Source organism: Rhinopithecus bieti, unplaced genomic scaffold (assembly GCF_001698545.2).
Source record: "Rhinopithecus bieti isolate Rb0 unplaced genomic scaffold, ASM169854v2 scaffold_9899, whole genome shotgun sequence".
Taxonomy (NCBI): domain Eukaryota; kingdom Metazoa; phylum Chordata; class Mammalia; order Primates; family Cercopithecidae; genus Rhinopithecus; species Rhinopithecus bieti.
Window position 1 is genome coordinate 2,805,877 of NW_016806979.1, and position 15,533 is coordinate 2,821,409.

A 15,533-nucleotide genomic window follows, 5' to 3' on the forward strand; every position below is an offset into this window, starting at 1 on the left:
TTTTTTTAGAGTCTCATTCTGTCGTCCAGGCTGGAGTGCAGTGGTATGATCTCGGCTCACTGCAAGCTCCGCCTCCTGGGTTCACGCCATTCTTCTGCCTCAGCCTCCAGAGTAGCTGGGACTACAGGCGCCCGCCACCACGCCTGGCTAATTTTTTTGTATTTTTAGTAGAGATGGGGTTTCACCATGTTAGTCAGGATGGTCTTGATCTCCTGACCTCGTGATCCGCCCACCTCAGCCTCCCAAAGTGATAGGATTACAGGCATGAGTCACCACGCCTGGCCAAAACTTTCAACTAAACAGATAATACAGGATCTTGTTCTGCTGCCCAGGCTGGAGTGCAGCGGCACTATCACAGCTCAATGCCACCTCGACCTCCTGGGCTCAAGTGATCCTCCTGCCTCAGTCTCCCGAGCAGCTGGTACCACAGGTGTGCTCCATGCCCGGCTAATTTTTATTTTTAATAGAAACGAGGTCTCATTATATTGCCTAGGTGGGTTTCAAACTCCTGAACTCAAGCGAGCCTCCTGTCTTGGCCTCCCAAAGTGTTGGGATTACAGGCCTGAGCCACCATGCCTGGCCCAAAGATAATGCTTAAAACTCATCACTTCCTAATGTATTTGGCATTTGGCTACTGCTGATGAGGTTATTTGCACCCACTGTATCTACATGGTGGAGATGCCATAGAATATGGTTGTTCATGCAGATCTCAACCCAGCTCCATGTGCAAACTCCCTGTTCAGCGATGTGACCTCAAAATCAGACAGCAGCATTTACACCATGGACATCGGCAAGGGCCACGAAGCAAAACCTTTTATTTCCACAAAGAGCAGAGGCTGTTACGACACTCACCAGCACACCATGGGGTGGGAGGGCGATGTCTCGTTATAGATCCAGTTTTATCATATGTACATAGTACGTATATATCTATCATGAGCATGTATTACGAATTCAAATTTCTAACACTAGTGACAGATAAAAGCAAGCTAGAAAGCAGGCAGGCCCAGCCCAGCCGGCACACTGGGAGGCCCGGGGCGTGGATGACAGGTGTCTTACCGAAGGCTTTGGCCACCGCAATGCTCTCCAGGAGGCCCACCAGGGGCACCACGGCCAGCCCGGCCCCCATGTCCTGAGAGAGGAGAGAGGGATGGTGAGTGGCCTTCCTAAGGGGTAGGACCCGGCAGTGACCCATGAAGGCAGCAAGGAGCTACACCTCCCCACAGGTAACAGGAGCAAGTGCTTGTCAGCTGCAGGATGCACCTCCTTGTTTGAAGAGGTGCCAGGTGCTGGGAGGAACACAGCAAATTTATCTCAGCTGGAGTCCAAAACGGGAGAAGCACCCCGGAACACAAACGTGACATCCCTGAGCTCATTGAGCCTGCGTCCGACCTGGGATTCTTTAATGACGGAGATGTCCCTTCCTGAGGACTCAGCTGTCCCAACTGACCTCAGACCCCCGGCACCCAGCAGACGCACCAGGGTAGGGGCCAGGCCAGGGGCCACTGCAGCCTCGGCCACGCCATCCTGGCTCCTGGCTCTGCCCACCTGCACCATCTCGGTGAAGGAGATCGTCCCGTTGGCTGTGGTCACTGAGAAGGGCGGGGTTCGGACTGGAGGGAGCCCCTCAGCTGTCTCCCCTGTTAGGATGAAGGGCTGGTATCCAGTCACCTCGAAGGAGTATGCAACTAGGGCCGCGAAGGAGACCACCAGGGCGTTGCGAGCTAGGAGAGAAGGAGAGGTGCGTTCAGGACCCCGCTCCTGGCGAGCGTGGGGTAGCGCAGCTGACTCCAGATTATTGGGGCAGACACCCCAGGGGCAGAAGAGGCCCCCGCTGGGCCACAGTCCTCACTCTGCACTCTGGGAAACATAGCACAGGCACAAGTGCTATGTGGCAGCGTGAACAGGTGGGATGGCAGAGCTGCACGCTGCAGACAGGTGCACATGCCACCTGCCACCAAGCTCCAGGTCACTGGACGTCGTGCACCCCGGCAAAGACTCTCTGAAATCAGGTGCCGAGGGCACATCCACCTCAAAGCACAAGGGAGGAAGAAGCCAGATGTATCCCCTTCCCCGAACAACAGAAACAATGGCCTCCAAAATGTGGGACAGCGGGCATGACGGCCACAGGGAAACGAGGGAGGTGAGTCTGTCACTGCCCTGCTGGCTGCTTGCAGTTTCCCCGATGGTCCCCATGTGTATGGAGGGGACCCCTAGCAGAGCCCTGAGTTCAGGGGGCAATGCTGGGAGGGAGTCTGAGGAGGCCTGCAGCTGGAGCTGACAGCAAGGTCACAGGAGCAGAGAGGGTGGCCGGAGACAGAGCTCAGAGATCTGCAGAGGTGCCCTTGGGTGTGCAGCAGAGAACTGGTCAAGGCAAAGTGGGGCGAAAAAGACCCAAATCCACAGTGGGGAAGAGGGTTACAAGGGACAATCCCAGGGACTCACACCAGAGTGAAAAACCCCATAATTCATGGAGTATCAGGGACTCCTGAGGGTTTTACCTCAGCAGTGGAGAAGATTAGCCCAAGGCCTGGGGTTGGCAAATTTTTTCTGTAAAGGACTAAATACTAAAAACCTTCTGCTTTGTGGGCCATAAAGTCTCTGGTGCAACTACTCAAGTCTGTTATTACTGCATAAAAGTTGACATTGACAAAGTAAATGAATGGGAGTTACTTTCCAATAAAACTTTATTTACAAAATCAAGTGGTGGGCCAGATTAGGCTTGCCCTAGAATGAACACGGCTCTGGTCCAGCTCACAAAGCTTAAAAGTAAGATCCTGGCCGGGCGCGGTGGCTCAAGCCTGTAATCCCAACACTTTGGGAGGCCGAGACGGGCAGATCACGAGGTCAGGAGATCGAGACCATCCTGGCTAATACGGTGAAACCCCGTCTCTACTAACAAAATACAAAAAACTAGCCGGGCGAGGTGGCGGGCGCCTGTAGTCCCAGCTACTTGGGAGGCTGAGGCAGGAGAATGGCGTAAACCCGGGGGGCGGAGCTTGCAGTGAGCTGAGATCCGGCCACTGCGCTCCAGCCTGGGCGACAGAACGAGACTCCGTCTCAAAAAAAAAAAAAAAAAAAAGTAAGATCCTAAATGGATCAAACTGTTCTAAGAAACTTAACTGTATCCCAGAACAAAGCTCAAGAAGATTTATAGAATACAAAAATATCCAGCATGCAGTAACCTCAAACTCACAAAATCTAGCATCCATGCAAACAAAAATTACCAGGCATACAAAGAAGCAGGAAAATATGGCTGGCTGCAGTGGCCCATGCTTGTAATCCCAACACTTTGGGAGGCCAAGACAGGAGGATCGCTGAAGCCCAGGAGTTTGAGGACAGCCTCAGCAAATTAGTGAGACACTATCTCTACAAAAAATAAAAAATTAGTTGAGCACAGTGGCATATGCCTGTAGTCCCAGCTACTTGGGGGGCTGAGGTGGGATGATCACTTGAGCCTGGGAGGTTGAGGCTGCAGTGAACCATGATCATGCCACTGTACTCTAGCCCTGGTGACACAGTGAGACCCTGTCTCAAAAAATAAAAATAAAAAAAAGACCCATAAGTAACGTAGTTAAAGATGACAGAATTAACTGGACATTAAAAGAGTAACTGTAACCAAATTCCACATACTTAAAAAAAAAAAAAAAAAACGAGAGGAAAGACTGCAACTGTTAAGTGAAGATGTACAAAATACATTTTAAAAGATTCAAATTGAGACTGGGCATGGTAGCTCACACCTGTAATCCCAGCAGTTCGGGAGGCCAAGGCAGGTGGATCACCTGAGGTCAGGAATTCGAGACCGGCCCAGCCAACAAGGTGAAGCTCTGTCTCTACTAAAGATACAAAAATTAGCCAGGTGTGGTGGCGGGTGCCTGTAATCCAGCTACTTGGGAGGCTGAGGCAGGAGAAACACTTGAACCCGGGAGGCAGAGGTTGCAGTGAGCCGAGATTGCACCATTGCACTCCAGCCTGGGTGATAGAGTGAAACTCCATCTTAAAAAAAAAAAAAAAAGGCCGGGCGCGGTGGCTCATGCCTGTAATCTAAACACTTTGGGAGACCAAGGCAGGCGGATCACGAGGTCAGGAGATCGAGACCATCCTGGCTAACATGGTGAAATCCCGTCTCTACTAAAACAATACAAAAAAATTAGCCAGGCGTGGTGGCGGGCGCCTGTAGTCCCAGCTACTCGGGAGGCTGAGGCAGGAGAATGGCGTGAACCTGGGAGGTGGAGCTTGCAGTGAGCCGAGATCGCGCCACTGTACTCCAGCCCTGGGTGACAGAGCAAGACTCCATCTAAAAAAAAAAAAAAAAAAAAAAAAAAAAAAGAAAGAAAAAAAAAAAAGAAAGAAAGAAAGAAAAGAAAGAAAGAAAAGAAAAAGAAAAAAAAGATTCACATTGGATTTCTAGAAATGAAAACCACAGTGTCTGAGATGGAAGAAGCACTTGATACAATTAACAACAGTGGAGACATTACAGAAAAAAAAGACTAAAATGTAGCAGTAGAAACTATCCAACATGAAATACACAATGGGAAAGACTGAAAATCACAAGTGAGCTGTGGGAACAGCTTCCAGGTGCCTGAAATACAGGTATGGGCGTCTGCAAAAAATTCTGTGGAATCGTATCATAGGGGGACACTGCAAAGATTTCAAGAAAAGATGGGTGTATATTTTCCAAATGTGATGAAACTGCAAACCCACATATCTAAGAAGTTCAATGAATCCTAAGCATAAACACAGAAAAAAACAAACAAAAAACACTACATCAAGCCACATTATGAAACTGCCTAAAACCAGTGATAAAGAATATTTTAAAAGCAGTGGAGAAAAAGGCTACATACAGAGCAACAAAAATAAGAATGAGAGCACACTTCTTGAAACGAAGTGGGCCAGAAGACAGCAGAATAGCATCTTTAAAGTCCTGAGGCCAGGCACAGTGGCTCACGCCTGTAATCCTAGCACTGTGGGAGGCCAAGGAAGGTGGATCACCTGAGGTCAGGAGTTCGAAACCAGCCTGGCCAACATGGTGAAACCCTGTCTCTGCTAAAAATACAAAAATTAGCCGGGCATGGTGGCATGTGCCTGTAATTCCATCTACTTAGGAGGCTGAGACAGGAAAATCGCTTGAACCCAGGAGGCAGAGAACGCAGTGAGCCAAGATCGTGCCACTGCACTCCAGCCTGGGTGACACAGAGAGACACTGTCTCAAAATAAAAAAATAAATAAATATTTTTTTTAGAAAGTACTAAAAAAAAAAAAAGTTGAGAATTATATCACCAGCAAAACTATCTTTGAAAAATGAGGCAAAATAGACTTTCAGACACACAAACGTCAAAAGTTGAAAGAAGACCAGGAGTAGTGGCTCACACTTGTAATTCCAACACTCTGGAAGCCAAGGTGGGAGGATCCCTTGAGCCCAGGAGTTAGAGACCAGCCTGGGCAATGTAGGAAGACACCATCTCTACAAAAAGTAAAAATAAAAAAGCATCCAGGCATGGTGATGCACACCTATAGTCCCAGCTACTCAGGAGACTGAGGCAGGAGGATTGCTTGAATCTAGGAGTTTAAGGCTGCAGTGAACTGTAATTGCGCCACTGCATTCCAGCCTGGATGACAGAGAGAATCCTCTCTCTTGAAAGAAAGAAAGAAAGAAAGAAAGAAAGAAAGAAAGAAAGAAAGAAAGAAAGAGCTGAAAGAATTAATCACCAACGGGCCTGCAACAGAAGAAAAACTAAAGTCCTTCAGGTAGAAGGAAAATGACACCAGATGGAAATTTGGATTTGTACAAAGGAATTAAGAGCACCAGAAACAGTTACTACGTGCATAAATATAAAAGACTTTGTTCCTGCAGGGAATGGTGGCTCACACCTGCAATCTCAGCACTTTGGTTGGCTGAGGCAGGAGCATCACTTGAGGCCTAGAATCTTTGACCAGCCTGAGCAACACAGCCCGTTTCTACAAAAAAATTTTAAAAATTAGCCACATGTGGTGACGCATGCCTGTAGACCAAGCTACTCAGGAGGCTGAGGCAGGAGGATGACTTGAGTCCAGGAGTTTGCAGCTTCAGTGATGGATCTTGGCTCACTGCAATCTCTGCCTCCCAGATTCAAGTGATTCTCCCACCTCAGCCTCCCCAGCAGCTGGGATTACAGTCATGCACCACCATGCCTGGCTAACTTTTTGTATTTTGGGTAGAGATGGGGTTTTGCCATGTTCCCCAGGCTGGTCTTGAACTCCTGAGCTCAGACAATCTGCCTCCCTCGGCCTCCCAAAGTGCTGGGATTACAGGTGTGAGCCACTGCGCCTGGCCTGCTATAAGGTTCTAATGTCACATGAAATTGAAGTTTAATGTATACTGTAGCAAGATAAAGATGTTTACCACAAACCTTAAAGCAGCCACTTAGAAACAAAAACTAAATACAGCAGTTACAGCTAATCAGCCAATAAAGGACATAAAATGGAATCATAAAAACTAATCAATAGAGGTAGAAGGAGGGGGAAAAGGGAACAAAGAACAAATGAGACAAACAGGAAACAGACAGCAATATGGTAGATCTAAAGTCAAACATACCAATAATGACATTAAATATAAATGGCATAACCTTCCAATTAAAAGGCAGAGATTATCAGATTAAAAACAAATCCCATCTATATGCTGCCTACAAAACATACCATTAAACACAAGAACACAAATCGATTAAATACATTAAAAGTAAAAAGATAGGAGGCTGGGTGTGGTGGCCCAGCACTTTGGGAGGCCATGGCAGGTGGATCACTTGAGGCCAAGAATTTGAGACCAGGCTGGCCAACATGGCAAAACTTCATCGCTACTAAAAATACAAAAATTAGCTGGGCTTGGTGGTGCAAGCCTGTAATCCCAGCTACTTGGGAGGCTGAGGCACAAGAATTGCTTGAACCTGGGAGGTGGAAGTTGCAGTGAGCCCAGATCACACCATTGCACTCCAGCGTGGGCAACAGAGAGAGATTCTGTCTCAAAAAAAAAAAAAAATGGGAGGCCGAGACGGGCGAATCACGAGGTCAGGAGATCGAGACCATCCTGGCTAACACGGTGAAACCCCGTCTCTACTAAAAAATACAAAAGCTAGCCGGGCGAGGTGGCAGGCGCCTGTAGTCCCAGCTACTCGGGAGGCTGAGGCAGGAGAATGGCATAAACCCGGGGGCGGAGCTTGCAGTGAGCTGAGATCCGGCCACTGTGCTCCAGCCTGGGTGACAGAGCGAGACTCTGTCTCAAAAAAAAAAAAAAAAAAAAAAAATCAAAAGCTTTTTAAGTAGTTTCCCCAGGACAATGCTACACACGCTGGGAGAAAGGAGACGGCAGCCCTACACTGTAAATGTTTCTCAAGTTTCTGTACATTACGACGTTTTGACATCTTACAAGACTTTTCTGGCTGTGGAGAGACTGCCTTCAGGGTTAGGCAAGTCTTAAAGACAAAAGCAGCCCTAAGTATGTCTCTGATATGCCAGCTAACCCCTCTGGAGCCATCCTTCCTCCACCAGCCTGGCCTGCACCCCAGGAGGCAAGATTTTTCTGCCTTACGCCTGAAGCCCACCAAAATTCCTCCAACTGCCAGTCCTAAGCTGGTCACCTTTCTTCACCTTGCCTTTATCGTGAAAACCTCAGTAAAGGCTGTGGCCTAAACCACAGCTTTGGCTTCTCCTCCTGGCCACCCTGGTGTCCTCTGACATGGCCCTACGTGGCATGCTGTGCCTCCTGTCTCTAGGACCTGGGAGTACAATAAACTGGTTTTCTTCCTGAGCCTTTCTCGGTCTCCCCTTGTGGCCGCACCTGACTCACCATCTCCTAAAGTAATACGAAACAAGTCTCTAAGAAACATGGGGTCTCTAAGCAGTTCCCAAACTTTGACTTCTTTTTTTTTTTTTTTTTGAGACGGAGTCTCGCTCTGTTGCCAGGCTAGAGTGCAGTGGTGCAATCTTGGCTCACTATAACCTCTGCCTCCCGGTTCAAGCGATTCTCCTGCCTCAACCTCCCGAGTAGCTGGGATCACAGGCACACGCCACCACATCCAGCTAATTTTTGTATTTTTAGTAGAGACGGGTTTCGCCATGTTGGCCAAGCTGGTTTCAAACTCCTGACCTCAGGTGATCTGCCTCCCTCAGCCTCCCAAAGTGCTGGGATTATAGGCGTGAGCCACCGTGCCCGGCTTCCAAACTCAGACTTCTAAGGGGATCCCATGAATCCCCTGGACATGCGCTGAAGAATGCAGATTCTGATTCGGACACCTGGGGTGGGGCCTGAGATCCTGCCTTTCCAGTAAGCTCCCAGGAGATGCCTAGTGCCCAGGCTGCTGGGCCCAGGCCACACTCTGAGTCTCAAGGTTTAAGACAACAAAGCACAGGCCGGGAGCAGTGGCTTAGGCCTGTAATCTCAGCATTTTGGGAGGCCGAGGCGGGCAGATCACTTGAGGTCAGGAGTTTGAGACCAGCCTGGCCAACATAGTGAAACCCCGTCTCTACTAAAAATACAAAAATTAGCCTGGTAAGATGGTGGTGCACGCCTGCTGTCCTGGCTAATCACGAGGCTAAGGGGGGACAATCGCTTGAAACCAGGAGGCAGGTTGCAGTGAGCCGAGATCACACCATTGCACTCCAGCCTGGGCAACAGAGTGAGACACCAGCTCCAAAATAATAATAATAATAATAAGATAACAAAGCGTTTTCACTATTTCACGGACAACTGAACTAAAGCTCAGGAACTTTGGAAGCTACTTTGCAAGTCTAAGCCCAGACCAGGCTGGGACTGGAAGCTGGACATCTCCACTCTAAACCCAGCATCCTCTGCACCCTACGAGGCTCTCAGTGTTCACTACGGCCTCAGGTGTGCTGAACAGGATCCAGGGAGAGACCACAGGGAACAGACCAGCCTGGGTAGGAGGAAGTGACTCAAGAACTAAATCCAGCCACCCTCTCTCTCCTATGGCTGTTGGATTTTGCAGCCCCTCAACAGCAAGGCCAAGCTCGGGCTGTTCTGAGCTGAATCTGTCCCCTCAGCTCTGAGAAGGTTCGGAGTCACCTAGGCTTCCTGACTTTCCTGGGTGTCCCTTCCTCTCTGGGCCTCCCAGTGCTCAGCCAGGGGACCTGTGCCCATCTTGGATGCACTGAGAAGAGGCTCCCACCTCCCCTAGGGTGGTCCTTCACCTGCTGACAGCCCTGCTGCTCCTCCCACAATGCAGCCCTCACCACCCCTTTCTCAGAGGACCCTTGGTTATCTGTGGCTCAGCCTGCGGCCTCCCCCCCGAGGCTGAAGTTGGATCCCAGCAAGTTGCACAATTCAAACAGAGCCTGTTGGTCTCCGTGGAATTTGCTTTCTCTCCCCAGGACCGGCCAGTAGACTGGGTTTCTCCACCTCAGCACCACTGACATTTTGGGCCAGATCACTGTTTGCTGTGGAAGCCTGTGTACCGTCAGAGGTTTAGTGGCATTCCTGGCCTCTCCTCACTAGTTGCCAGCAACTGCCTTGCCCGGTGGTATCCACCAAAAATGTTTCCCAACATTGCCAAATGTCACCAGGGGGCAAAACTGCTTCAGGGTGAGAACTACCAGAGCCGGCCAGTTCTCAGCTCTGGCTGTGCGTCAGTTTTCAGCTCTGGCTGCATCAGAACCCACCGAGTTTGGTTCGGAGTTTTAAATGTCCCAGAGTTTGGGTCGGGGCAGTGGCTCATGCCTGTAATCCCAGCACTTTGGGAGGCCGAGGCGGGCAGATCACTTCAGGTCGGGAGTTTGAGACCAGCGTGGTCAACATGGTAAAACCCTGTCTCTACTAAAAATACAAACATCAGTTGGGCGTGGTGGCATGCGCCTGTAATCCCAGCTACTCAGGAGGCTGAGGCAGGAGAATCACATGAACCTGGGAGGTGGAGGTTGCAGTGAGCCAACATCACACCATTGTACTCCAGCCTGGGCGACAGAGCGAAACTCCGTCTCAATCAACCAGCCAATCAATCACATGTCCCAGAGTTTGGTGTGGTGTTTTATATGTCCCAATGCTCAAGTTACAACCAGACCAATGACATGAGACTCTCTGGGAGCGGGACTCAGGACTCCCCAAGTGACCCCAACCTGCAGCCAAGGTTGCATACGAGGTCAGCCAGAGGTCCCTCACCTGTCGTAGCAGACCAGACCAGCCCGTGGCTGAGCCGCACACCAAGGGGCATCTCGGGGTGGACGGGAGGCACGTGGTCCCGCATCAGCTTCAGCACCAGCAGCAGCAGCATGCAGACCAGTCCCAGGATGGCATCACCTACCCTGGACAGGCAGAGGACTGGTCACCACCCAGCTTGGCCCAGGCCTCCTGTTGACTCCAGCGTCCTGCTGCTGCTTAAGCTGGGAGGCGCCAAGAAGCTCCCAGGAGAGGCCCAATGCCCAGGCTGGCCCCAGACGACAGCGAGTTTCAAGGCTTAAGGAAATAAATCATTTTCAATATTTTCGCTGTTTCACAGACACTTAACTAAAGCTCAGGAACCTTAGCAAGCTACTCTGCAAGACTAAGCACAGGCTAGGCCGAGATGTTTTCTCCTAAGCCATATACATCCCTGTTCTACTTCAAAATTCAATTTAAAATTCAGGGTACACAGGATTGTGCAGGACGGGCAGTGGAGAGGCCTGGGTCATGATGGCGGTGGGGCGACGTGCTCACATTTTCACTCCCGTAGCTCTCTGGGACTCAAGTCTGTGGCACAGGATCTGCTGAGTGACCACAAGGAACGGGACCAGCCTGAGCGCTCTCTGCAGGTGGCTCTAGAACAAGTCTGCCAAACCCACAGCCTGTGAGCCATGCACAGCCTGGGAGAGTTTTGAATGTGGCCCAACACAAATTTGTAAACTTTCTTAAAACATGATGAGTTCTTCAGGTGATTTTTTTTTTCTAGCTTATCAGCTATCGTTAGCGTATTTTATCTATAGCCCAAGACAATTCTTCCTGTGTGGCCCAGGGAAGCCAAAAGATTGGACAACCTGCTCTAGACATTCTAGAAGGCTTAGGACTAAACAGTCAGTAAGGCCCCTTTTACCTCTGACAGTCCGTGATGTTCTCTAACTGGTCAGGCTCCATAATCACTGCTCCCCCATCAGGCCAACCCCGGCCCACTGGTGCCTCTGAAGGGTAAGGAACCCACTGGCTTCCAGCTGGGTTCAGCCGCTGGGAAGCTTTGGCAACAGATCAGAGGGGAGCGGAAGATGGTCCAGGATCACCCCCACTCCCTCCAGGCCACAGCACTGGGCAGCCATCTCTACAGCTCCCCCAGATCACTTCCTCCTCCAGTCCCTTCCAGCCAGAGAGGTAGAGAGGTATCCTGCCTTCCTGCTGGATGGTCTGGCAGGGAGGTACCCCTCATCAGAGAGTTTTTTCTTTTTTTTTTGGAGATGGAGTCTCGCTCTATCACCCGGGCTGGAGTACAGTAGCGGGATCTCAGCTCACTGCAACCTCCACCTCCTGGGTTCAAGCAATCCTCCTGCCTCAGCCTCCCAAGTAGCTGGGACTACAGGCAAGCACCACCACACTCAACTAATTTTTGTATTTTTAGTAGAGATGGAGTTTCACCATGTTGACCAGGCTGGTCTTAAACTCCTGACCTAAGGTGATCTGCCCGCCTAGGCTTCCCAAAGTGCTGGGATTACAGGCGTGAGCCACCATGCCCGGCCATCATCACAGCCTCACCTGCCGTCCCTGCGGCACTGCATTCTGTCTGTGTTAGCTGCCCCATGCCGTGTTCTCTTCCTTCACAAATCACAACCCGGGACAGACACACTGCCTTCTTTTTCTTTACCCAGTCTCTTCCCATTCCTGTTCCCCAAGAAAGCTTTCTGGAGAGAGAAACACTGCCCTGTCCTGGCTCCCCAGAGCAGAGCTTCTCGAATTCTCCCCTGCGCACAGACCACAGGCCTCCTATTAAAACACTGGCTCTGATAGGGCAGGTCTGGAAAGGGCTGAGAGTCTCATTTCTTGACAGCTTGCAAGTGCTGCTGAGGGGTTGCCCTGGGGACCCCTGTCTGAGCAGCCACCAGGTGTGGAAACTGAGGTGGGGGCTGGCAGAGGAGGTGTGGGAGGAGGAGCTTCCTTATAGGAGGGAGGAACAAAGCCCGGGGTACCTGGTCTCTGGGATCCTGAGGAAGGTGTGGTACACCTGCAGGAAGAACTGCCTGGGGATGTTCTGTAGTCCCAGCAGGTTCTGTCCAAACACAGAGATGCTGATCAGAGGCCCTGCCCCCAAACCAAGGCCATCTGTCCACAGCTCCCCGCCCACCTGCCCCCAGGCTGAGGCAGTGTCCCTTGCCCCACCCCCATCCCAGACCCTCATTTCCGGGGCCCATCTTAGGGGCTCAGGGGCCCATCGGCCCACTCCCAACGCCCCCTAGGGCAGGAGATCAAAGCTACCCTCGGGGGAGACAGTACTTCACAATTACTGGGTCAGTGATATGTTTCTCTAAATTACTTTTCTCATAAAAAAACAGTGTAGGTCACCCCATAGCAGGGAGCCGGGTTCTACAGCTCGATGGCCAGGGGCCATGGGCTGCCCAGCCCCGCCCCCCATTGGCTCGAGGCAGCTCGGTGGCCAGGCCCCCTGCAATGTAGACCCTTGCTGCCACTGGCTTGAGAATGCCTCCGTCACTAGGTGCCCCGCCACCCCCCAGCCCTGCCGCTGCGGAATCTTCCCAGCACGCAGATGTGGAGGGCTCCGAGAGGCTTTGAGAAGCTGGGCTGGGGAATCCTCAGCCAGGTAGGAATCTCCCATGATGCCAGCTCTCAGGGATCCTGGGCAGGGGAAGGCACTCCATCCTGTGTTCCAGTTTCGTTTTTTTTCTTTGGGGGGGCGGGGGTGGGTCTTGCTTGCTCTATGGCCCAGGCTGGATTTGAACTCCTGGGCTCCGATTACAGGCGTGAGCCACCGTGCCCGGCCATCAGAGGTTCTTTAAACCACCTGAGGGAAGTGCTTGGGTCTCCTCATCTCTCATCACAGCCTCACCTGCCGTCCCTGCGGCACTGCATTCTGTCTGTGTTAGCTGCCCCATGCCGTGTTCTCTTCCTTCACAAATCACAACCCGGGACAGACACACTGCCTTCTTTTTCTTTACCCAGTCTCTTCCCATTCCTGTTCCCCAAGAAAGCTTTCTGGAGAGAGAAACACTGCCCTGCCCTGGCTCCCCAGAGCAGAGCTTCTCGAATCCTCCCACCTCGGCCTCCCACGTAGCTGGGATCTACAGTGCAGGCACAGCTTGTGCTTTAGTTCTTGACGTCGCCTGAGACTCGACAGGAGTCAGAGGGGAAAGTCGAGGCCCAGGCTCGCAGGGCCACAGGCTCAAGGACCCTGCCCTAAAACGGCTGCGCACGGAGTGGGTGGGGTTAGGACATCCTGGTGGGCGGGCGGACTCTGGGACTGCTGGGATAGGAGCTTCTGTCCTGAGCATGTCAGGGGGAGCCCTCCCCCCGGATGGCTTCAGAGTCCCTAGGCAGGGCTAGAGTTGCCAAGTATGAAGGCAGGAACAAGGCACTCTCCACTCTCACTGCGATCCTAAAAAGAACATTCTTGATACCAAAAACGATGTTTCCAGAATAAAGAGCCAACCATGCCCTGAAACAGCATTTCCCAAGCTAACCCTGAGAGGGGTGTGTAGATAACGTAACATACAAATCAGACTCACCCACACCTAAGCTGGTCCCTCCTCTCTAAAATGGAAATAATGACACACCCACCTCCCAGGGGTGTGCTGAGAATCACACACGGAGTCTTGCCCAGTGCCTCGCACGTAGCAAGAGTGCAAAGTGTCTATTGACACACACACTCTCACATATGCACACTCTCACACATTCACACACTCACATACTTTCACACTCACACCCTCTCACATACACTCTCACACTCACACACACACTCACACAGTTTCACACACTCACACACTCACACACTCACACACACACTCATCACACACAGACACACTCACACTCTCACACACTCATCACACACTGATCACATACTCACACACACACACTCACACACTCACACACACTCACTCACACACACTCACACACACTCACACACATTCTCCTGTCCTTGGTCTTCTCATGGTCCCTCCATCAGGGAAGACGGTCTCAGGCTAGCCTGGAGCAGAGCCTGGCAGTGACACAGGGTCAGGAGGCAGCATGTGACCCTAGTCTGTCATGAGGGCCACACAGCCCCATCCATGGAATTGGGCTTACTTCACACACACCCAACTGAGCACCCCCCTACTGCAGCACCCCAGTGCTGGGCGGCCATGGCTGGGAGAAGGACAGTTCCTGCCCTCGAGGAACTTACAACCCAGCAAAAACAGAATAAATGACACCCTCAGCTGATAACTGACTTCAGAGTTTCTTATAGATGTTTTAAAAGGAAATATAAAATGCATGGCATTTAAGAAATATTAAACAGAAACCAGGGGGAAAAAAGGCACAGATGAAACCATCTAGCTAAATTAGCATGGGGAAGTAATTTGCTTGTAGAAATTCTAGCAGCGTGCTCGTGACTGGTGGGGCCTGCTGGATGTGCCCAGTGCAGGGAGAACAGAGCCACGTCACAGAGCCAGCCAAGCACACTGGAACAGAAACTCGGGCAAGAGCAGGGAGATGGAATTACCAGCCCCCAAGTTACCCGCTATAAAATCCAACCATCACACAACATCCCTCCCAGGAAGGTCATTTATTAACAGGGGACCCGTGAGAGCACCGCGTGCTTCTTAACCCACGGAGGACAACCTGAAACAGCAAGACGTCCACTGGCCACAGGAGTCAGGACTAGCCTCGGTCCTGCTCCCGCTATCCCTGAGCCAACAAGCAGCAGCCGAAGAGCAGTGTCCTGGGTGGGCACTGTGCCTACCTTGATCTGTCCAAAGCCGATGGTGACTGTAGCAGCAGAGGTGAAGCCGTTGATGACGGGGCAGGAAATGAAGTCCAGCAGGAACCCTGGCCGGCCAAGAGGGAACACCAAGCTGGTCCCAGCCCCACCCAGTCCCAGAGGATGAGGGGAGATGTGAGCTGGGGACACTGAGCTGGTCCCAGCTCCACCCAGTCCCAGAGGATGAGGGGAGATGTGAGCTGGGGGAGGCGGCACGGGTGGGATTGGAGAGCAGATACTGCAGCTAAGGACTGGGGGTAACACACCCTGCTTGGCTGTTCTTGGAGAGCAGAAAAGGGAAACTGGGGTCTGAGGCCACAGGCACTTATTCAAAGTGTCCTGGCCTCTAAGCAGAAAAGAGTAGACTAAAGGCCAAGCGTCCTACCCCCTCTACCACCCACCCACCTACACATCAAAACACACACCCACACCCCCACCACATGCACACATACATACCCACACCCCACGACACACACACACACACATACCCACACCCCACGACACACACACACACCCACACCCCACGACACACACACACATACCCACACCCCATGACACACACACCCACACCCCACCACACACACACACATACCCACACCCCCACGACACACACACACACACATACCC

At 51.5% G+C, this 15,533-nt stretch overlaps 1 protein-coding gene across 1 annotated transcript in view; it reads right to left on the reverse strand.

Annotated features, from left to right (window-relative positions):
- Positions 1-15,529, reverse strand: part of SLC26A11 (solute carrier family 26 member 11) — a 29,260-nt gene extending 13,731 nt beyond the window's left edge. Inside the window, exons 1-6 of the mRNA XM_017879554.1 lie at positions 15,526-15,529; positions 14,889-15,271; positions 12,127-12,206; positions 10,142-10,284; positions 1,546-1,721; positions 1,057-1,129 (exon numbers count right to left, since the gene is read on the reverse strand). Of these exons, the coding sequence (XP_017735043.1) occupies positions 1,057-1,129; positions 1,546-1,721; positions 10,142-10,284; positions 12,127-12,206; positions 14,889-15,271; positions 15,526-15,529 (859 nt within the window). The remainder of the gene's footprint in view (positions 1-1,056; positions 1,130-1,545; positions 1,722-10,141; positions 10,285-12,126; positions 12,207-14,888; positions 15,272-15,525) is intronic.
- Positions 15,530-15,533: the final 4 nt, after the last annotated feature.